The sequence below is a fragment of the Stenella coeruleoalba genome, assembly GCF_951394435.1.
Source record: "Stenella coeruleoalba genome assembly, chromosome: 9".
Taxonomy (NCBI): Eukaryota; Metazoa; Chordata; class Mammalia; order Artiodactyla; family Delphinidae; genus Stenella; species Stenella coeruleoalba.
Window position 1 is genome coordinate 102,228,188 of NC_137155.1, and position 23,351 is coordinate 102,251,538.

At 49.6% G+C, this 23,351-nt stretch overlaps 1 protein-coding gene across 3 annotated transcripts in view; it reads right to left on the reverse strand.

Annotated features, from left to right (window-relative positions):
- The window catches only part of PAXIP1 (PAX interacting protein 1), a 48,044-nt gene that overhangs the window by 19,798 nt on the left and 4,895 nt on the right, over positions 1-23,351 (reverse strand). For 2 of the 3 annotated variants that reach the window (XM_079932480.1, XM_079932481.1), the window contains exons 3-8: positions 20,675-20,718; positions 18,276-18,339; positions 11,343-11,456; positions 8,224-8,838; positions 2,234-2,630; positions 1,654-1,748 (exon numbers count right to left, since the gene is read on the reverse strand). In XM_079932480.1, the coding sequence (XP_079788606.1) occupies positions 1,654-1,748; positions 2,234-2,630; positions 8,224-8,838; positions 11,343-11,456; positions 18,276-18,339; positions 20,675-20,718 (1,329 nt within the window). The remainder of the gene's footprint in view (positions 1-1,653; positions 1,749-2,233; positions 2,631-8,223; positions 8,839-11,342; positions 11,457-18,275; positions 18,340-20,674; positions 20,719-23,351) is intronic. The other variant, XM_079932482.1, reaches the window with a different exon arrangement.

Sequence of the window (23,351 nt, forward strand, 5' to 3'; positions counted from 1 at the left end):
CTCACCCTCGGAATCCCTTTCCATCTCTGGGTCAAGCCCCACCCTTGGCCACACCCTCCTCTTGGGTGGCACGGCACACGGCAGGCACAGTTTCTGACTGGGGGAGTCTGAAAATATCTTCATCCCACAGTCCCATTTGACTGACGGACTGGATACGGCATCCCGGGCTGGGAATCACGGGCTGCCTCTGAGAGCCAGACGCCCACCCAGGTCCCGCTGGTACGCATCCTCAAGCCCTGAGCCCAGGCATCCCTCACACGTTGCACCTTCACGGCAGCCCGAACAGCGCCCTCTTCTCTCCTTTCAATCTGCAGAAACGCCCTTCAGTTATAAGCGACCTTCTTTCAACTTTCTTGCCTTCATTTCCTCTGTTCCCAAACTTCCAGGATTTAATTTTGGACCTCTCGGACTAACCTTTTAACTGACAAACAAAAACAAAACCCCCCAAACCGAAAGCAAACCTCTTCGTATCTCTGAATTTTGTTCTACTTTTTTCTTCAGGATACTTTCTAAATATCATTACCCCCTACACTTCCATAATAAAAACAAAACGTCTGCCGCTGTAACTCTCAGACAGGCGTCTCCTCCCCTGCCCCTGGCGGCTGCCCTCCTTCGGGTGCTCAGCGCTTCCCAACCAAGCCCCAGCCCAGCCACCTCCCCGGCCTTCCGTGCCCAACATCTCACAGCCACACGCGCACCTGCCCACGCTCCACACGCTCTCAAGACAATGGGGAGCAAACTCCGGTTCCTACAACGCGCCAGGTAAGTCGGGTCTTAGTCTCCGGCCCTCCGTGACTCCCGGACCCCAACCCTAACCCCGCCCCCAGGGGCGTGCTCTCCCACTGCCGCGCCCCTTCCGCAGCCCCGCGGCCCTGCCGACGCCACTCTCTCCATCGGGACCCCTCCCTCCCCTGAACGCTTACTCGGCCTCGCAGACAGGGTCCTCTGCTTGACAAGCACCCGCCCGGCTAGCACCTTTCTCCAGGCTCTCCAGCACCCAACGTGCTGCTCACCGTCACCTGAGCGTGCGGCCGCTCCTCCACCCGTCTCCCGGTTTCCTCGCTCCTGTTCAGTCACCAGCGTTCCCTAGGTCTGACACTGCCTGGCACATGGCGGGGGCTTAAACACCAACAGTGCTTGCAGGGAAGCCACTGCAGATGCATCTGAAGCACACAAACTCATGCTTTTAAAGAAAATCGGGCTCAATTTGATTTGTGGCACTGCAAGAGAAAGCGTTTACTTCTCCTTTTCTTTAAAGGCCACTGTGCAAACCAATGAATCAATCAACGGTCTCAGCTCCACACCTGGGCTAGAGGGCTCTGCGGTCCCTTCCAGCCACTCGCCTTTGGAGAACAGAGATGACACAGCTACGTACAAGTCCAGGGTCCCGACCCGAGAGCACCAAAACCCGATCTTCTTCCCACTCCCCCGGTTATATACACGTCATCCGTGCCACTCAGAATTTCAGGACTGAAAATAATCTTAAGAATGAGAAAGTCCAACCTTTTCCACTTACAGTTTGGAAAACTGAAGCCCAAACAGCGGATCTGCCCAAGGTCCCGGGGGTGTTAATAGAAATGCCCGTAACACCTTCAGGTATTATATGTGCGTGTGTAGGTGTACGTATCTGTAGCTGCATCTCAGCAACCTTACCCTTTTCCACGTGGCCAGCAGCTGCTTGTCAGACATCTGCTCGGGATAATCCGCAACTGCAAACACACATCCCAGTAAGAAGCCTTCTTCTGGAACTAGAATAGAATCACACGCATTGAAGTCCCAAGCGCATGAATGTGTGCACAAAACATGAACAAGCTCACCTTGCAGAGTTCAGTGTGAACGCGTGAAGCCAGTCACGCTCGGCCATCACGTATCCACCAGTACGGTGAGGACCTCTGGCACACTGCCGCGAACATAGTTGCTCACCTGTCTACGTTAAGTGACTGAGAACACGAAACCAACGGCTCCTGCCTGGGCACTGAGCATCCCCAGCTGGTCCCTGCGGCAGCCTGATGGTCTATGGACGCCACTGCTCACTTCAGGGTATGGCGTCCCAAAGTACCAAAGAAATCTAACTGTTCCATCCTCCTAACTATATCCTTTGTTAGGTAATGAGACCCCCGTTCCCCGTTTTCTAAGAGTTGTTTTGGCATGAATCCTTACCCTACCTGCAAACACTCTCCAAGTAAGTACAGGACTTTTGGGAGAAAAAGAAGGAAGAAGCCACATTACTAACTCTCTACTGCTGGGTCGTGTCCGAACAGCTGGCGCTGCGGCTGGCACGGCGGGGCCGGGGGCGCCTGCGTTTGCATCTGCTGCTGCTGGTGCAGGCGCTGGAGCTGCTGCAAGTGTGCGAGCTGGTGCTGCAGCGCCTGCTGCTGCGGGGGTAACTGAGGCTGGTGGGCCTGCGGCGGCGGCCGAAACGGATGCGGCGGCGGCGGGTAAGGCTGCTGCTGGAGCTGCAGGGCCTGCTGGGGCGGCAGGTGCAGGACGGACGGCGGGGCCGGTGGTGACACATGTGACTCCGGGGCCACTTTCGCCTGGCTGAGCAGCGCTGCATTCGCATGGCTCTGCTGGCTGTGGTTCACCTGTGGCTCTAAGGTCTTTGTCGGAGCTGCGAGGGACTGTAAGATCTGGAAACAGAAATCAGGCGAGGTGGTCATCAGCAGCTGCTGACATGTGCTCCCCGGCCCTCATCAGGAGGGCGACGGCACACCCTACACGCTGTCAGCCAGACGCTCGCGGGCCGGACGGTGCCAACACAGCTGCCGTTGTCTCCTGTGCACTAAGCATCACCAGCCTCCGTGAAGCAAGTAAGTTCACATCGTGAGACATTTTCCCCAAAATGTGAAACTAACCTCAGTGAAGTGGAACAAGCTAATGTGAGTGAAAGCTGACCGACACAAGCTCAAGTGGCCAACGTGCTCCAGAGCAGAGGGACGGGTGTTCGGCCACAATGACCTCGCCGGCCCCAGGGCGCGGCCTTGTCCCTCCGGGGCCCCCTCCTGCCCGGCCACGAAGGCACCGGCAGCCGGACAGCCTGACCCAAGCCTCCTTCCCACAGCTGCCGCTTCCCATAGGAGCAAGGGGTCCGGCAGAGGAGGACGCAAAGACCTGTGAAGGCACGGGACACAGGCGACCCTGGAGAGCAGCCGCCGGCCCCTCCCGTCTGCGGTCGTCCTGCTCTGTCACACGAACGAGGGACGGAAGAGACACCAGCACTAGTTTTGCTTGCGTGGTCGACCTTCCCCCAGCCGAGAGGCCCTCAGCACAGCTGGTACACTCGCCTTCCTCAGAGGTGACGGGAGCTCCACACGTGGAACAGAACACCTCAAGCTAGAGAACCCCGCCGCCAGCCAGCTAGGGTTGAGCTCACCCTCCCTCCCAGGGACAGGAGTCGGCCTGAGGGCCGAACAAGCTGCAAGGCGGGAAGGGGCCGGACCGGGACCAGGAGACACCAGCTCGCTGAGCGTCAGATCGCCATGTCATTTTACTACCCTGCGCAGCGCTGGATGTAACAAAAGAAACGTGTCATACAATGAATTTTCCCAACATGCTCAAGTAAGAAAAATTGGAAGCCAACTTCTCATAGTCAAGGAAGCCAGTAACAAACAGATTTTACCAAAAGTCAATCAATACAATTTATCCCTATTAAAAACATCCTTGTCATTTAAATAAAACTCCAGAAATGCAACTTTCACATAAACCAAACCTATACAAAAATCTCAAATATGTTTTTGACATATCTCTTTCACTTAAAACAGACTCCAAAACATAAAGGTTATATAATTTGCAAGAGCAACAGACTTTGGATTTAGTGGTGAAATAAATTAAAATTGAAATAAGTTAAACTCAAGTGTTTGAGTATATCTGTCTTTGAAGTCAGCCTATAGGTAAGACATCTCTATAAGGAGACTCTTTGGGTACTTTGAAAACTCCTCAAGTTGAGCTCTGAGCAGGAAGAAAAGTTTTCAACACGTTTGTAATCAACAGGATAACTAATTCTTCTCTACCAAGTGTTAAAAAATACCCAGTGAAGTGGAGGGAGAAATGAACCCCACCACATACCCTGCACAAGTATACAGAACAGCATTTGGGCCGCTAACATTTCCATAAAAAAGCAGGCAGGGGCTTCCCTGGTGGAAGTCCGCCTGCAGATGCGGGGGACGCGGGTTCGTGCCCCGGTCCGGGAGGATCCCACATGCCGCGGAGCAGCTGGGCCCGTGAGCCATGGCCGCTGAGCCTGCGCGTCCGGAGCCTGTGCTCCGCAATGGGAGAGGCCACGACTGAGAGGCCCGCGTACCGCAAAAAAAAAAAAAAAAAAAAGAGGCAGGAGTGGGGAGGGGACCCTGCCTGGATATCTGCAGATGGGCCACGAGCCCACACAAAGGACACTGGTCTGGCAGAGGGGTCATGGGGTCAGGGGTGGGAGGGAGTTACCATCACTTTACAGCCTGTGGTACCCTTAAAATTTAAACTTTTGTACATATGTTACTCTTTCACCCCCAGAAGTAAAAGCCTAGGGTAGATTTGATACAGCCTGCCTGTCTGCCATCACGAACAGGGCTGACCTGACTGCCGCTCCCCAGGCCAGGGGAGCTCCTGGTGGCGTCAGGTGGGCCGGCAGGAACACCCGGGGCCAGGACTCAGCTGGAGGCCCCTTCCGTGGGCGACCATGTTCTGAAGGGGCTGGGGGAGGCCAAGACGCAACAGGAGGGCAACTCAGAGCAGACAGAGACACTGGCAAGAGCCCAGCCACCTCTCAGAGGCTGAGAGGTGGACAATGGCCTGGAAAGCCGTGCATGCACCTGGCCAGCCTGGCTGGGGAGCGGGCAGCCCGGCAGGCCAGGGGGTGTGAGGTGCCCCTTAGAACACCTTGCACACTCATCACATGGCTTGTTCAACCCTCTGACCTGCCTCTGGCCGAGAACCTATGTTAGTCCTGAAGAATCAAAGAAAAACTCTTAACTGCTTGGGCACAAGATTCGCCACACTGCCAACTACCATTTTTAGTGAACGTCAACTGTGAATTTTTCCCTCATAGTTGCCACAGTCCTCACTTAAACTACTTAATACTGAGAGCCACAACATTTTCATAGAACAGCACGATACACACCACACGGCTCCTAACCACCAGAAAGTTGCAATTTAAACAGGAGTTTGGGACTTCCCTGGTGGCGCAGTGGTTGAGAGTCCGCCTGCCAATGCAGGGGACACGGGTTCATGCCCCGGTCCGGGAGGATCCCACATGCCGCGGAGTGGCTGCGCCCGTGAGCCATGGCCGCTGAGCCTGTGCGTCCGGAGCCTGTGCTCCGCAACGGGAGAGGCCACAACAGTGAGAGGCCCGCGTACCGCAAAAAAACAAAAAAAAAACCCAAAAAAACCCCAAAAAAAACAGGTGTTTGATGGTTGCTATGTTTCCTCAACCCCCTGATCTAATTTTAAACCAAATCTTTTATTTCTAACATTTCAAAGGTTCATTTTCTTCACATCTAGCAGCAAAATGGCCTAGTGTTCTGACACTGCTGAAGAACCCTCAGACCTCTGCGCAAGCGTTCTCATTAGTGATCAAAACCATTCCCTCGCTAGAACTGGTCCCGCCTTTGCACGCGGCTGAGTAGATCAGGTCCGTCTTCTGCGGAGGTCCGACCTGCAGGACGACGCAAAGGCAGAGATACGCCCAGCCCACCCCGCCTCCGGGTGTAGTCAGCATTTCCATTTCCAATGAGATGAGTTTACCTCTACATCCAAATGGAGGGAACTTGGGATTTAAGTCAACATCCACTGTATTTGAAAAATGCGGAATCCAGAAGACATGCCCAGTCACTGACCAGCAGTGCTTTCTACCCTCCAGTGAACGGACAGCTCCGCACTTCCGTCCTGTTCCCGCTCCTCGTTCCTCAGCTGAGGACGGGGGAAGAGGCTTTGCACACCGGCTCCTCCATCCTCCCAGCGCCCACGTGGGTCTCCGCCTGCCAGCAGGGCAGGCCCCCTGAACAGCCCAGGTCGCCTCTCCAGACCGGCTGGCCCTCCAGCCTCCCCACGCCCCCAATTTCTGATCTCCCCTCCGCGCTCTGCCTCTGGCCTGGCATCCGCATCCCGCCCACCCCGCGTGCTCCGTCTTCCGACCACCTCCTCGCTCTCCGCGAGGCCCCTGCGGAGCTGGGTGCTGACACGCGGGCCCAGGCGCCCACATATGCGCCCACTCTTTCCTGGGCTCCACCTTCTCCCTGAGCCTTGGTGACACCATCGGGCGAGGCCTGGCCCTGCCATTCTCTGACCACCTCATCTCAGGGACCTCGTCCTTGTTCCCTCAGCCTCTCGCTGCCAATCCCCCTTCAGACTCAAACTCACCTCCAGGACCAGAGGGATTAACACAAAGCATGACGGGATGGAGTTCGGGAAGTTAGCACACAGATGGAGCCCCAGTCCACAGGGCACAGCTGCTGCTCGGCCATGAGGGACAGGCACCGTTCAGACTTCAGATGCCAGCTCCGTTCTACGACACCATCCACTTCTCAAGACAGCCCGGAAACCCCGTCGTCACGGAGAATCTCACGATTTGGGCAAACAAATCAAATTTAAATTATCTGGGCCAAACTAAACATGTTGAGCAGAACGCGGCCCGTCAGTGACTGGTGCGTGACCTCACTCTCCGCCTTTATCACCAAAGCCACCGCACCCCCAAAACTGCTTTCCCTTCCGGGCTGCCAGGTACCCGTCGCCGCGGGGCTGCTCTCCGCGGCCCCCTCCCTGCCTGGGCCAGGCCCCACTGTGCTCACGCTGGCTGACGGCCCAAGCTGGGGTCAACTTACACTGGCTCCTAACCGGCTGCGGTAACACGTCTTCCCAGAATCTCGTGTCGACTGTCGGAACCTTGTCCCCGAAGCCCCTGAGCCCCGTCTCTCCCCACACACCCTGCCCGCCTTTCTCGGGATGCCACCCCTCCGGCGTCTCGAGGACCAGGCACGATCAACTGGTCACTGCTGAAGCCGACGGAGGGGAGGAAGAGTGCTTTTCATGCATCTTTAACCAATAAAGACTCTTAAAAACCTCCCCGCCATCAGACGTGATTGTGGTGCTGCGACTCGTAATAAGAAGTAGCTACTTGCCCACCCCGACGAGATCCCCCCAGTGGCTCCTTACATGGAAGACAAGACCCTACGTGTCAACCTCCACCCACTCACCTAAGTTCAAGTCTCAGTGACTTTCCTCCCTTAGAACAGGGGTCCCCCACCCCCCGGTCAGGAACCAGGCCGCACAGCAGGAGGTGAGTGGCGGGTGGGCGGCGAAGCTTCACCTGCCGCTGCCCACTGCCCGCCGTCGCCTGGGTCACTGCCTGCACCATCCCTCCCCACCCCCGTCCGCCCGCGGAAAAACCGGTCCCTGGTGCCAGAAAGGCTGGAGACCGCTGCCTTGGAACACGGCAAGGTCACGCCTACTCCAGGGTCTTCACAGCCGCTGCCCCTTCACCCACAACTCTGCCCTCAGCTCTGCCCAGGGCCGCCTGCAGTTGAGTCTTCGCTTAATTTAAGGGGCCTCCTCCCCCAGCGGCCCTCATAGTACCCGACCCCTTATTACTGCCTTCTGAACACCTATGCTGACTGTCGGCCTGCTCCACCTGCAAGGAGGGCGGGGCCCGTCTGTCTCATTCACCATCTTGCCTCCGGGGCCCCAGATACGCAGACGGGCCCACACCACCCGGACGACTTCCTCTCCGTCTTCACGTGAAAAACATTTACGACAACTTTCAAGGTCCATCCCGTACCAACAGGCTCCAATCACAAAACTGTAAATTAAGATTAAGGCTCCGTCAACGAGTGAATTAATTTATGTTACGCTACTTGTCTACCGTGGAGCTCGGTATAAGCAAACAAGGAACAGCTGGCAGCCTGCAGGCTCCTCTTTGCTGCCACCGCTAATGAAACCGAGCAGGCGTGGAAGCCGTTTCCGGGGGCGGCGCCCGCCACTGGCGTCCTGGTGCCAGCTCAGCAGTCAGGCCTCCAACCACGTGCCTGCCGTCACCCTCTCGCACACGGCATTTATGACACTGAAATACGTACACGTGTACGTATACACAGATAAAGACCGTGGGACGTGCTCTCAGGCAAATAAATACTGCTTGTAAGTTACTTGTCCTGAAGAAGCAGAAGACAATAAAATAAATATTTGAAAAGGCTGTAAAATCCAGTATTTAAATCTTTTGTTTTTTAAAGAGTGACTTACGTGTGCTACGTTGGCCGGCCGGTTGATCTGCTGAATGTCAGCATTATTAGTGATATTTCGCAAGGTCCGCAGAGCTGGACTCCAAGCGGCTATCATCTCTGACCTTTCGGAACTCTGGAGGCTTTGTCCTGAAGCCATTAAATTACCGCGGACCTCGGGGGGCAGGACGTTCCCTGGGACGGGCGGCACGTTGGCACACAAGTTAATTAACCCGGGCTCCTGGCCAGGAGGCAGCCTGCGCTTCGCTGCCGCTAACTGCGGGACCTCCGCGGGCGTCCAGTTTAAATTTCTCTCTTGTTTTTCAGGTGACGAATCTGAAGAATCGTCAAACATCAATTCCCCTTTGGATTTTTCAGCGTTCGACTTGGGTGAGAGCTGCTGGCCACCCGAGGGGGAGCCGTCCTGAGAGCTGGCGGGGCTGAACCTCTCCTCCGCGCTGGCCTCCTCCGGGGACTCCGGTTCCTCATTCTCCTCCTCCTCTTCCTCCTCATAAACGACGAGACGAGGATGGTAAAGGGCCTCGTCCTTCTTAGTCTTCTCGGATATGCAGTCCAGGACCCAGTCGGGCGTCACGATTCGAATGCTTGCTCTCTTTAAAGCACATTCATATTTCTCCTGCGGGCGAAGCACAAACACACACGGAAACAAAACCGCAAGTTTTATCAGATTCCCTAGAAGTACGCACTCGGAGCAAGAGCTTTAGGAGAGGGACACAGCTGCTGTTGTTGCCACTTTACCCAGAGGAGAAGCTCACACCCCTTTTAGACAGAGAACACGCGACACAACGAACCATGTGTCAATGGTCTTAGGTCGGCTTCAAGTCTGCCGAATTCGCTTTTACGAAGGCAACTTCAGGTAATGCTACGCACAGCTAGGAATCCTACGAGAGACTCTCAGGAACGCCAGGCGGCCTGCCGTCCAATCTGGTTGTCACTGACTGCTGCTCTGTGCAAAGTGTCACTGATCGGGTCACCTTCAGGGCCATGGGCAGTCCTGGGAGCGTGGGGACGCTCCTCAGTCAGGTGGGCGAGTGTTTATCGAGCTCATTCTACCTAAGACACAAAGGCCGCAACAATTCTCTGCTAGCGAGGCTTCTGACTTAGTTCTGGACAGAAGTTAAACATGCACAACAGGAATACAACAGAAACCCAGCGCGAAGTCCCGTGGGCACAGGGCAGGGAGGCCTCGCTGGACGGCAGGGTCTGGTGGGAGCAGTGAGCTGGGGACACTGGGCAGGGGCGCTGACAGGCAGGCAGAGGGCGCTCCTGCGGGGTAGAGGGCGGAAAGAAAGGAACACCCGAGGGAAAGGGAGATGAGCAGGGAATCTTAAACGAGAGTTACATGATAAAAGGGCTTTAAAATAAACAAGTTTGGAAACATGGCTCGGTTAACCGACAGAGTCTGACCCACCTGACCCACCTGCTCTAAAGCCTCGGATACCAGCAATTCTCCAGAAAACACATAATTGGGGCCCCACACTAAATCCACTCCTGCTGTCGGCAGGCGGCCGGGCTGGAGGATCCCAGGGTCTCTCCCCAGCCCCACCTTCACCCTTCAGCAGGGGTGAAGGACTTACACCCAGAAACCAGCTCCCTCCTCCAAAGGCTAATCAACCTACTTGGGTTTTCTATTGATTGTTATGAAACTCCTTCATTCTTCTCAATTTAAAACATTTTAAAAATTCAAGAATACAAAGGATAGTTTCATCATGCCATTTATATATTCTCTCCATAAATTTATCCAAAAATGCAAAACAAGGAACTTGTTTTAAAATGCCATTTATTGTGTGTGTGTAGTCAGCTAGTCTGTTTGCCAAATCCACTCTATTCATATGCTGCCTCAAATTATAATTTGACTCTTCAGAAGTATTCACTCATAGTTTTAAAAGTTATAAAGACTTCATTCCCCTTAAACTAGCTACCTAAAATCAAATGACTTATTTTTAGCCATAGATGAATACTGATATAAAAAGAAACCCTACACTATTTAACCAAAGCATACTACTTATCTCTTAAATTGTTATGTAAAATATAATTTTTTACTCAAGTAGATTTTAAGACTCACCTCAAATTTTCAGAGTCTCCCCTTGGACTGTACAGCTTACTAAGTTACAAGCAAACTCATGGGCTAACAGGTTATTTTCTTGTCGGGAAATGAACATGATGAACGGCATGCATTTATGGGCCACCTCTGCTCCAGATGCCCTAGAAAGGGACCCTCTTGGCAGGGGGGGGCGTCAGCCTTCCACACCCCTGCGCCCAGGCCCGGCCACACGCCTCCCACCCCTCCTGTGAGTCAGTGGCACTCGGGCGAAACATACACAGCGCTCACTCAGACTGAAGGCAACAAAAAAAGGAGCTAATGACTGACACGTGGAAACGTTAGCTAGTCAAAAGGCTTTCCCTACTATAAATAGACTTAATTCTCAAATTTATAAATGTTCATGGAAGGAAAAAAGCTTGATTTCCACACAACGGTCGTTCTCAAACTTCATGTGCCTCAGGCTCCCTGGGCTCCCCCTTCCCTGGCAGGTTCTGATTTACTAGGTCTGGGGCGGGCTGGACAGACTGCGGTTCTAACAAGTCCTGGGAGGCTGATGCTGGCGACCTGGGACCCCACCTGGGACCCCCAGAGCCCTACGGCCCTCCAGTGCTTAGAGAGAAGAGTCCCGTGCTTAAGGAGATAAACGCAGTTTTAAATATTCCAGATTACTAAGAAGGACAGTACACTGAGAACTTCACCAAATGCATGCTTATAATTACCCTCAGTACAAGCCTTTTAAAAAAACTGTGAAGAGGACTAATATGTATTTTCACAAAAATGAACTGAAGTTTCAGTGGACGTGAAAGGAAACTCTTAGAGATTCAAAAAACTATCCTATTTTCAACATGAAATAAACCCAAATTTCTTTGTCTTTAAAAGTCACACCTGGCTCAAAACAAAATTTATAATCCTCTCACATCCTTTGTGGAATGAAGCTGTGTATAAATAATATAAACTAATGTTATCAGCTTTTGTAAAACGGAATCCAGTTAATTTAAACGAAGTTCAAAGAAGATATCTGATTACCGGGAATACTTAAATGACATTCAAAAGGAGAACGTACATGGGACACTTACCCCCTTTGGTTCTGGAACAACCAGGTGCGTGCACTTCTTGTCGAGAGTCAGCTGGCAGCCCCCGCCATGGAAGGTGAGCATAGCCCACAGGGCGCTTCTGTCCTCAGGGGACACCTGGCAGGAACCAGAAAGCAAGCTTGCATCAGGAGGCTCCACCTCTGCTTACCTACTCGCTCACTTCATGATTAAAATACACTGTGACTGCATAACAATTTTGCTTCATCTACTTTCTCCCTTTCACTGAACGAAATTAGCCTAAGGGTATTAGTGGGAAAAACAGATGAGCTTCTAGCTATTTGCTTGTTATAATAAAAACTTTTACTCCTATCGTGAGTTTTATAATCGTCACTTTTTTTGCCTTGTCACCAAGTAAATTGAAAAATACTTATGTCCACACTCCAGAGACTGAATGGAGGATTATTTCATTCTATAACAAAAATGATAGGAAAAAGAACTAGTACACCACTCCATCTTCCACCTGTGTCATTTTTTAAAAATGTTTACATACAATAGTATCAAAATCATATTTAAGGAACTCCTTAATAATTAATGGATAACAAATACTAATTATGAAATGGATAAAATAAAAGGTAAAAATACAGTGGTGCGTAAGCTCAGGGGAAAACGTAAGTATCAAACACACAGAAAGTAAGGCAAGCATAAAAGGAACAATTCTTATGCTTGCTGAGCGATGAAGTGGAGACTCCAGATGTAACGGCTCACGTGGTACAACAGGTTTCACTACAACAACCGACCAGCTACCATTTATTGCCTGCCTCCTATGTGCCAGGAACTGTGCCAAGGGCTCCGCGTCCACCCCTAGTCCCCGTGACCCGGTGGTGGGGTGCACACTCACAGAAATGACAGCTAGTAACTGGAAACCCAGACCCGGCTCCAAGCTGTATTTTCCCACTGCTCTAGACTGCTTCTCTAAGGGCGGTTACTACCAAACGTAATTACTAAAGAATAAACTTTAGCGTCTCAAAGACAAAAGAAACATTTAAGAAAAATAAAGGTGTTAATCCTAAGATAATCCTCTAAGTCAATTTTTTTCTAGATAACTTATTATAAACTGTGAATTATGGCTAAGACTTCTGAACTTTGTCTCAAGTTAATTTTTTTAAAGTGTTGACAAAGAGCATGTTTTTTCCTTGTTAACTGCCATTATTCAGCCGGCCAAAAATCTAACATTCTATAGCTACTCTCATCCATTTCACAAATATTCCTAGAAATTGTTTTGCATTCCATACTACTCTGTGAATACTAACAAGAACACACTAATTTTATAAAATCACCTTAAAAATCATTATCTTCTCTCTCTTTAATTTAGTAAGTCAGTGTCACATTTCAGGATACTGGATCAGAAGATGTTATTTTTCTTAGAGACTTTCACAAAAACATTTACATCCCGCAGCCTCTGGAGGTGAGATTTAATTACGCGGTAATACATGTTACTCTAATGAATCATTATATGATCTTTATCTAAAATGAAGGAAAACCCATAATCTAGATATGGCTTTATCCCAAAGACTGGCCACCCATCAGTTAGGTATTATTTTTATTTCACTGACTGCAGTAACTCTAGTCCTGTACCCTGCTGGCCTGGATCCTGGCCCGGGTCTCAACAGGGCACAGGAAGTTGCTGTGGAAAGAACATCACATCGGGAAGAAGGGAGGCCTGGAATGGACACAGGGCCTCCAAACTCCAGCTAAGAGCAACTCGGAAAACCTCTGAGAACCAGATTCTTCATCGGCGAACGTTTGGGTTAAATGACTGAACGCGCAAACCAGCTCATTCAATGAATCTGTATCAGCATAATTAAGAATGCTCTTTCCACACCAAAATGTTAATGACAGTTACCTAGTGGTGACAGGATTATGGGGACATTTTAATTCTAATTTTTATACTTTTCTGTATTTTCCAAATTTTCAAGAGCATTAATTTTATAACTGGGGAAAAGTGCTTTTCTTTTTTAAAAAAAGTAATCTTCCTAAACTACATGTCTACGGTCTCAGCTAAGAAAGCCTGGATGTCTCCTCAACACCTTATGGCTGAGATCTGGAAGTTTCCAGACGGTGTCTCGGGCTTTCCTGATCTGTGTGTGCCTCAGCCCTGGTCCTGCTCCCAGCTGCTGCCACACCTGCGCTCTGACCTGCGGCCCCTCACCTGAGCTGCTCTCCCTGCCTCTGTGCCCCGCCCCTAGCCTCGGCTCAGCGCCCACGGCCCCTGCACTCCCACAGCAAGCTGCCCCTCTGAATGTGCACCTCTGTCCCAAGCAGAGGCCACACCTCCACCCGCGTCCCTCTCGAGGAAGGGCTTCCCTCTGTGCCCCGGGGGCGCCCTCCTTCTCCAGGTCTCTCCGCCAGACACTCCTGGCTGCAGCCCCACAAGCTCTCCTTGTCCCGTCTTGCTTGCGAGCTACCATCCTACTGACTGGAGCCTTAGGTGAGAACCACGTCCTCCACTCTGGTACCTTCGACAGGACCTAGTACAGTACCAGGCACATGGGTAGGCAGTCAAGAAATATCTGTGGATTGAGATACAGAATGGAAAGGCTTTGATCTCTTTAGTCCTCCAGATTTAAATGAGGACCCTGGCCAGGCTCTCCATCAGACTCGTGACCTGTCCCCGCGACCTACCCAGCACATTACAACAGAGGCCTCAGCCTGCATCAATACCGGCTCAGAAGAAGGCAGGTGATGTCTGTGCTTCCCAACTTCTGCTGGCACAAGCTCCCTTCCCTACCTCTCCCTGGAGAGCTCTGGAAGACTCCAACAAAGAGCTCCAGCTTGTATCAACACCCTGACGGGAAAAGACAGAAGGTCACTGAGAACCACCAAGCAAACAGTCCTTTCACAGCGCTGGAGCCCTGCCTGCCTGCCGTGTGCACGTGCGCATGTGCAGGTGCTCCAGAGGCCTACCAGGTGCAGGTTAACTGTCGTGATCGCCCCTCCTGGTACTGCTCCCACACCCTGCACCCGCTTCAGCTCCGCGTATGTGACATTCCCCTTCTGGACTGTGCCCTCACCCGAGGGGGGGAACTGTATCCTCATTTATCCGCACCCCTGGGCGTTGTTCCCGTCACAAAGCATCCTCACGTATTTGGTGAACCGAAGTCCTTTCGCTGCACACTGAACATACGTTTGTTAGTATGTCTCACAACTGAATTCACATTTTTTAGCAACCACAAAATACTAGTGTCCCCAGTGCACTTTTCTGAACCAGGGCTTCTTCGTATGAACTAGTATCAAGTAAAGCCTTCCCCAGTCTTAGCTGAATGATCTTTATTCAAATAAAGCAGAGCTTTCTTTTCACCATCACGAGTGGCGAACTGTGAGGATAAGTGCAGTAACTGACCCATAAAGGTCATACCGACTCTGTTATTCCTAACGAATGTGCTTAAAAGGCTATAAAATTCCGCCGAGCACTCGCTGCGTCCGCCTTGGTCCACTCCAGCCCCAGCCGCTCCCCACCCGGAGAAACACCTGCAGCCGGGCTGCTTCCCAGACGCCCGCACGCCCCCGCTTCCTTCACGGGGTCCCCGTTCTCCTCCTCCACTGACCTCACCTGTAGCTCCTCAGCCCAGAACCCGAGGTCCACCTAGACCCCTAAGCCTGTGTGCCAGACACAGAGCCCCGCGCTGCCGTCTTCCCGCTCCCGGGTCAACGAGCAGCATGGAGGGGCACCAACTGTCGCTCCGCACTGCTCCCTGGGGCCCTGCTCCGTCCCCGCAATAAAACCAACCACTATGTCTGACTTCATTCTCAGTCCCTCAGCATAACACCCCTCCTCCGGCACCATCTCTGTCTACTTCCAAGTCCCCTTTCTCCCCGGATCTCCCCATAACCCCACATGTTACGCAAGGCTCTATTCCTGACTACCTGTTCCCCTCTCTAGCCGCTCTGCAACGAAGCAGTAGCTCTCAGCCCCTCACGCTGCATCTCCCAGGCCCGACACTCGGACAGCGAGGGGCTTCAGTCCGACTTCATCACCTTCCCTCAGAAGCCAGAGTCCTCTCTGTTTCCCACGTCCGGCAATGTTCCTACTTTGGAAAAGGAAGTCATCTGCCTAGTGGCCTCCTGTGGAGCACCCACCACAGGCTCTGCACGCAGAGGCCCCCTGTGAGCACCGGCTCTTCCCTTTGCACAGCATCCCCCAAGTCACCAAGACCTTCCGATTCCCAGCCGTTCCTTAGATCCACGCCGTCGTCTTCTACACGGTGCTAACCTGGGTCCAAATCCTCATCTCAAGCCTAAAGACTGTGACTGGCCCTCCTGTCCACATTTCCATCCTTACCCTGCCCTCTGTCCTGCTTAGAGCTCCCAGACCAGTTCCACCTACAAGACTGCAAGTGATTTTAATCTGCTTCCTTTTTTCCTGTGTTTTCCAAATGTTCTAATGCAAACGTCTGCGTTTGCAGTCCAAGATTAAATATACAAGAAGAGTGAAACAGCGGCTACTTTATCGAGTTTCCTGTATTCTCTGCCCGCCTGCCTGCGCGCTTGTTCTCCTCCTCTCCTCCCAGCCACACGGCCTGTTCTGAGGCCGGTCCCCTCGCACGAGCCTCTGTGCCCCCATCCGGCTCCGCGCCAGTTCCGCCCGCCGTTTCAGGCCCCTCACATCTTGCCGCCTCCACCAAGGCTTTCCTGATCCCACAGTCTACAGCGGCGCCACCTTCTCTGAACTCACACCCCAACACCCGTGCCCCTGACTCAGCACAGCCTGCACGTGGGCCATGCGCGCCACAGCCGCAGGTGTTAAGTGCACGGCATAGTAACCCATCACACATGCCAGAGCCTTCGTGACGTGTAATCTCGGTTCTACTTCTCTCCAAGGCTACAAGGTGCTCCAGAACCAGTTAACATTTAAACATGTCTAACCCCTAACTTTAAACCCTGTTTTAAATTCACAAGCTCTTGATGTTCTTTTATGTTTCCCAAGTCAGGTCCGCTAAGTACCACGTCACTATGACCTTGATCCCAGAAAACACCCACAGGACTCCCTGCCCCGGCTTCTTCCTCGCCCTCTGGTTCGCGGCTCTGAATCATGAGCCCAGAAATCCAATCCATACGAATATACTTAAATGCAAAATTTACCTTTTGCCACAGTACATTGTGTTTATGCATAAGGAGCAATAAAGTATCTTCATTTAAAACTTTTCTGATATTTATTATACCTTTGGAACATACAGAGGAGTATAAACAATAAACATTACGTGTAACCACAGTACCCATCGTGAGAAGATTTTCATTTTAGCCAACTTTAAAGATCATCAACATGTAAATATACATTTATAGCAAAGATGTGAAAAATGCTGAAAAATACAAATACCAGCAAAATTCTGGTTCTTAAGGGAAAAAAAGCCAACTTTTCAAGGATCTCTATTAAATCAATGTAGCAAAAACAGAGGATTTTATAATTTTAAAGAACTTTCAGAATTTACAAGACATAAAAACACAATGACAAAATTAATTTTACTTATTGCTTGGACAGAGAAGGGATCATGGTGATACCGTTTGAATGAAAAGCTGAGTCTGGCCGACAATCTAACAATATTAAGCTAATATTACCCGGTTCCATAATCCTCTACTACAAAGGTGTAAGAAAAAGGCAAGATTATGATCAAATCCCTTTTCGTCTCATCTAACATCCTTGATACAACCCTTTCTCAAAGGCTTCCACGGGGATGGAAGACTAAACGCCTTCTCAAAACTATCACCTTAAGAACTACAGACAGGGATGAGGCCTACTGAGGTCAGAGAAAATGGGAGCCCTTTAAACTGCTTCTTCCTGCCCAATGGCTACTAATTGTTCCATGTAACCTAAAAAGTGAGTTTAAACAACACCAACTTGGTTTTTCATAATAATCGTTTACTGTTTGAGGGTTTTTTACCTAGGGGGTTGAGAGGACAGAATACCATAAAACAATATTAAACATTCACTTCTCACACTACCCAGAATTCACTGCCGTTAACATTTTGGTCCCTCTTACAGATATTTCCTATATATTATATCTGGTTGATGTAATACTGTACATAACTGTTATACCCGGCTTCTTCCCCAGTTAAGACATTCCCCATGTCTTTACATATATTCATAAAACAAAATTCACAACTGGCTACATAACTAGATTAGTATGTAAGTGTACAGAACAGGTTTCTTAAACATTTCCAAATCGTGGATCATCTGTTTCCAAATTTACCCTCTTATAAATAAAGCTGCGCTGAACACCTTTATGCATCAATCTGCCCTCATTTCTATCAATTTGGGATGAACTTCTAAACATAAGAGAACTGCAGGGGAAGCAGAAAGACTATTTTATGGCTCTGACCTGGCTCAACTTTTCTAGAAAACCGCTGCACTGAACTGCACTCCTGCCGGGAGAGGGGAAGCTTGTCTGCAGCTCCACCAGCACCGAATATACCCTTACAAATTTGATAAGCAGAAAATCTTATCTCAGCGCTATTAAGGCGTTCACGTCTTTGTTTATAAAGTGTATCAAAGGTTTTGCTATGCTCATTTGTAATTCCTCTTTATAAAGCTGTAAATTCAGTTTTCTGCCTCGTTTATGTTTACTGAGGTCTTATTTTTTTCTTTTATTGATCTGCATGAGCCCCTTATTTATTAATAAAATTCTCTGCCTTTATTTCTGAATGAATTTTCCTTGTCATCTTTCAATTTCATTTTTACTATGTTTTCATATTCAAGTTTTAAATCTTTGTAATCCTTTAGAAAGACCACTTTCACCCATTAAAGCTCTAAGTCTTAAGACTAAGTATGAATATTTAAATCATTTTAAGTGTGTCATAAGGCCATACTGAATATGCAGTTTAGTAAGTAACACTGGTTTACAAATACATCATAAATCCAATCATATAAAAACTCAGAACTGTTATGTGTAAATAACACAAAACTAATTGTACTACGCTTACCTGAGAGAGGCAGGCAGTGATTCCAAAGAAAATCTGACATGACTCTGGAGAAAAGCCATTTACTCTGTTTTACAGTTATTAAGATACCAATGAAATGAGATTAGTGCAAGCTCTGTTTCACTAAGAGACATTTCCTATTGGCCCGTTTGGACATTGCCCACCCTCTGCTTCCCATTCAATCCATTTAGGAAAGAGACAGACTTAAGTTGACCAAAGAAGAGTGCAGGGCAGACTGGAAAAAAGAGAAGTTGACAGCACAGAAAGAACTGAGAGGTTTTCCATAAAGTGCATTTTCAAATCCAATCTCTCCACTTATATCATCAATAAAATGGGCATAACATACTCATGGAAAAAACATCTAACTATATACACATATATGAACACACACATGCCTATACACGTACACAACCACATATGGCATAGTGATTATTTTAAAAGCAAATTGAGGGTCTTAAGTTTACTTTAACATGATTACTTCTGTCACACAGCAGAGTCTTTCATAAAAGAACTTGACTTCTAGTTTTATTACCATCACGAACTCTCTGAATTTGGGCAAGACAACCCTGAGCTTCAGTTTTCCCTTTGTTAAAACAAAAGTTAGTATATATAACTCCCAAGATTCTCCCCAATTCTAAAGCTCTGACTTTCAAATTCATTCAACACGTTTTCTGAGAGCTTACAGAGTGCAGACACTGGGCACAGGGCTCTCCATAAGCAGACATGACCTCTAGGTGCCTGTACTTTACGGTCTATTCAAAGCAAACATGACTTTTTTAAGAATCTGGAGTGTCTAGAATTCAAATGGGTTAAAGTATTACTTCTCTTTCCCTACAGGAGAAAAGTACACCTCCTGAGATAGGTGAATTAAGAAAAAAGATCAGACTGAAAATTTTCTAGCAGTTTGGAAGTCTCCTACCCAGGTCTGAGAAAACCGCACAGAGATTCGGGCCTCCTGGCTGCCCTGAGCTCCTCAGACCCCAACATCACGCCTTCAGCCCCATCATCCAAGCTCTGTCTCCATCCTCCTACCTTAGTTCAGGGACTGTCTACTTCCAAAGACCTGGGGAAACATGAACAGAGGCTAAGAGTGGGCTGCCTAACCGAGTCTCAGGAGTTCTTTCTGCTCCTTTAACCTTCCTTGGGAAAACAGGCAGTTAGTGCTCAAACAAAGTGACAACTTCTCAGGAAATCCTTGCGTAGCGAGTGCACGATCCAGGCCAGGAAAAACTAGCCTCTTATCCTCAAAAACACCCTTTCCCTCCCAGTCTTCTTTCACCTGTGCTTGTAAAGAAAACAAACAAACACAACTCAAACTCCTAAAAAACCAAGGCCAAAAACAAACCAGGAACCAATTTCCGTTAACTCTTCAGACTGCGGAAGAGAAATCTTAGAATGTTTGAGCTGGAGCTGCTGTAAGTTGTGCACGTCCTCTAAGAACTGCGTGGAAGGAGGTGTTTTCTGTTTATCTGAGGTCTCCTATACACATTTAATACAGGAAGATTCCCTCCACCCGCATCGATTCAGTAGTAAATGCCTGGCAGAGCCACACAACACGGTAAATAACATCACCTCTGCCCGGGTCTAACACTAGGACATCATGACCGCATAGTATCAGGTACCTTAACAGAAGTGACCTCCAAAATCAGATTATGCCTGGAATGACCCTGCAGGGAAGCTTCACACTTCCAGGGCGAAAACAGGGACTCTGAGGCCTAGAGCACAGAACAGCAGGCTGCAGAGGGCTCACTCCTGCTTCCGGCACAGTGTGTGTCAGTGTGTATGTGGGCTGGGTAGTTCCAGGGCCACACTCAGGAAACGCTGAATGAACCAACACGTAGTGCGGGGCAGCTCCTTGGGGGCAGGAATGAGGCCCTGTCGACCCCTCTGTTTTCAGAACCAGGCCCACAGCAGGTGGTCAACATGGGTCCTGAATTAATAAACCAATGGAATTAAAAAGAATAATGGTGCGTGATATAAAACTAAAAATGTCCTGATGTTCTCTTCTCCAATTTATTCTTCAAACAATTCATGATTTGGTTCACACAGACTTAGAATTTTAGAAATAGTCCATCTAACTAGACACCACAAAAACCATCTATTTCAAAGATAACAGAACTGAGGTCCAGACCAGCCGAGATCCTAAAGCCAAGTCGCAGAAGAACTAGAACTTGGGCCTTGGGTCCCAGCCTAGAGCTGCTTCCACACAGCTGGTCCCCCCCACCCCGCCCCGGCCCCCCAGGGGTAATGACAAGGATCAGGTACACACACCTGGATACAGGATGGAAAGAGCAGGGACAGAGTGAACACAAGACCACCTCCCCTAACTAATGAGCCAGCTCAGTAAGCGAAGACCACTCCAGTACTAAACCCCTCCCGCCCCACTTCCCCACAAAGGATACGGCAGAAGAGCTCCACACTGAACGGACAGAATCACCCAAGAAGGCTGAAAAAGAAAACATTAACGCACGTCAAAGCACAGTTCCAGTTCATACTCAACATGTCATCACGTTACTAGTGAAGCTCCTAGAAAAGTAAAGGCTCTGTTACAACCGATTACACAGCATCCAGATTACAGTCACGAGTATTCACGTAGCAGAAACGTCAGAGTGGAACGTTAGTTATTAGTGCCCAAGGTGAAAAGCCCAATTGTAGAATGAAACACTACCAGATCTTAAAAAATTATTATGTATAGAGATTTATTTATTTATTTATTTTTGGCTGCACTGGGTCTTCGTTGCTGTGCGCGGGCTTTCTCTAGTTGCAGCGAGCGGGGGCTACTCTTCGTTGCGGTGCACGGGTTTCTCATTGCGGTGGGTGGCTTCTCTCGTTGCAGAGCGCGGGCTTCAGTAGTTGCAGCACGTGGGCTTCAGTAGTTGTGGCTCGCGGGCTCTAGAGCACAGGCTCAGCAGTTGTGGCGCACAGGTTTAGCTGCTCTGCGGCATGTGGGATCTTCCCAGACCACGGCTCAAGCCCGTGTCCCTTGCATTGGCAGGAGGATTCTTAACCACTGCGCCACCAGGGAAGTCCCTGGAAATTTAAATTCTAGGTTTACACACTTTCTACTGCTTAAGCCTCTAGGCCGGCTAGAAACTGCCCTCACAACTGGGGGGGCGGGGAACTGACAGCCCTCCCTACCCCCATCTGAGGTACAGACAGCCCCGCTACGTCTCCTTCTGGAGTCCTGAATCCAGTCAGGTATGAATTCGTGAGTTTTTTTCAGTGAAGCCAAGTAGATACAATGTTTGTAAATCACAGAAAGAATTTCTGTCTGGTAATCTTTTCATGAATTGCAAAACTCAGATTAATTATAAAACCTTAGACTAATTACTACCTTTTTGGTAATTTACATTTTTGAAAAATTACCTCATTATTTCTACATTTAATTTTAAAAATTACATTAATCATTATCCTGATAGCTCTGCTTCACAGGATTACGATGTAAAAATACAGTAATAACCCACTTAGCCAGCTGACTTCCAGAAGCTTCGCCACCTGCAACGTAAATACACACCCACTTCTCATGCATTATATACACCTTGAAAGAACTTTAGAAATCAAAGTACCCCCTCCTCATTTTTCAGGGAACATCAACAATTTCTCAGCATAAGTTTATAAGTAAGTGTAACGTCTGTGAAAAAGCATAGAAATATTACACATTTTATAAAATAAAGACTGGCTCCACTTGGGTTAATCACTTCATGATGATTTTATAATTCTGCCAAGTGTGTAACTAACTTGGCGGATGAAGCCACCAAGCTGGAAGGGAGTGTGCAACGTCTCCACGCGCAGTGTCTCCAGCGGCTGTTCGCTTCTTGCAGTCCTGGGGAGACTCCAGCTGGACGGGAGGGAACTGGCCACCACTCCTCCTGCATTCAGGACACCCTCGCGTGGGCCGAGCCTTATTCCCAGCAGTGACACCAGAGCCCTCTGCTGTTCCCCGGCGGCGTGGGAGCACGGGGGAGGCTTGCCTGAGACCAGTTTTCCCGGTCACCCTTTGTCTCATGTCAGCAGGATTCTCAGAGCCTAGGTCAACGCACTGCAATACGACTCGGATGGTGTGGGTGCGGCTCCTCCCGCGTCCAGTGGGAGGGAAGCGCCCACGACCGGAGGAGCTCACACTCCGGACAGGCAGCCCTTATGACTCTGCATGCAGCATTCACCCTGGAAAGCTGTCCCTGGGGGCTGGGGAGCAGCGAGTACGCGCGTCCCGGTTACAGACTGCAGGGCTGGCAGCAGTAAAGCAGAACAGACTCCCTGCGGCCCTCATCCAGGTAAGTCTAGAGAAGATAATGCAGCAAAGGAGGAGGACACACTAATGATAATACAGCAGGAAGGGAGAGCTGGAAGAGCACAGTAATGAGGAGCTATTATCCCAAAGGCAGATAATAATAAATTAAAATAAATTCACTGCTGAAAGTCAGCATAATTAAGAGGGCCCAAGGCCACTGAGGAACGTATTTCCATTAAAAAAGATTCTTTTAAAAATCTTGGTGCCTAAAGAAGCAAGTTTTAAACATCCATAAAATTCAAATATGAGAAAGATAAACTGTCCCTGGGCAAAAGGAAGCCTACATTTTTAAAGTATTTGTCAAATTTAACATTAAGGTAAAGGCCAAGGGATATGCACTTAGAGAACCAGGCCTCCGCCTTCGGCTGGACACAGACCACACTACTGACAGCAGCCCCCAGTAGGAAACTTACTAGGTTCAGACAAGAACTCGAGGGTCTACCAGCACTATCTGGAATGAGTGCAAAGTGCTGGATGGGTTCTGGAAAATTCTACCATCCTGTAATGCAACACTGCAGTCGCTGGACAGTATAGGCGCTGCCACAGAATTAAAAGCAGGCTGGAATGCTGCAAGAGATCAAAGAGCAGGATGCCTGGGAGTCGTTTCGAAATACTACAGCCAAAGGGAGTAGGACGGGAGCTAGACTGGGAGAACGGTGACCACGGCGGGAGCTGGGCGGTGGCTGCTCGTATGCAGCCGCATTGCAGACGGACCTTCCTGGGAACACACTTCAGTGTAAAGTGAAGGAGACAGCGCTGTTCAGCCCAGAACTGTAGCGAGGATGGGT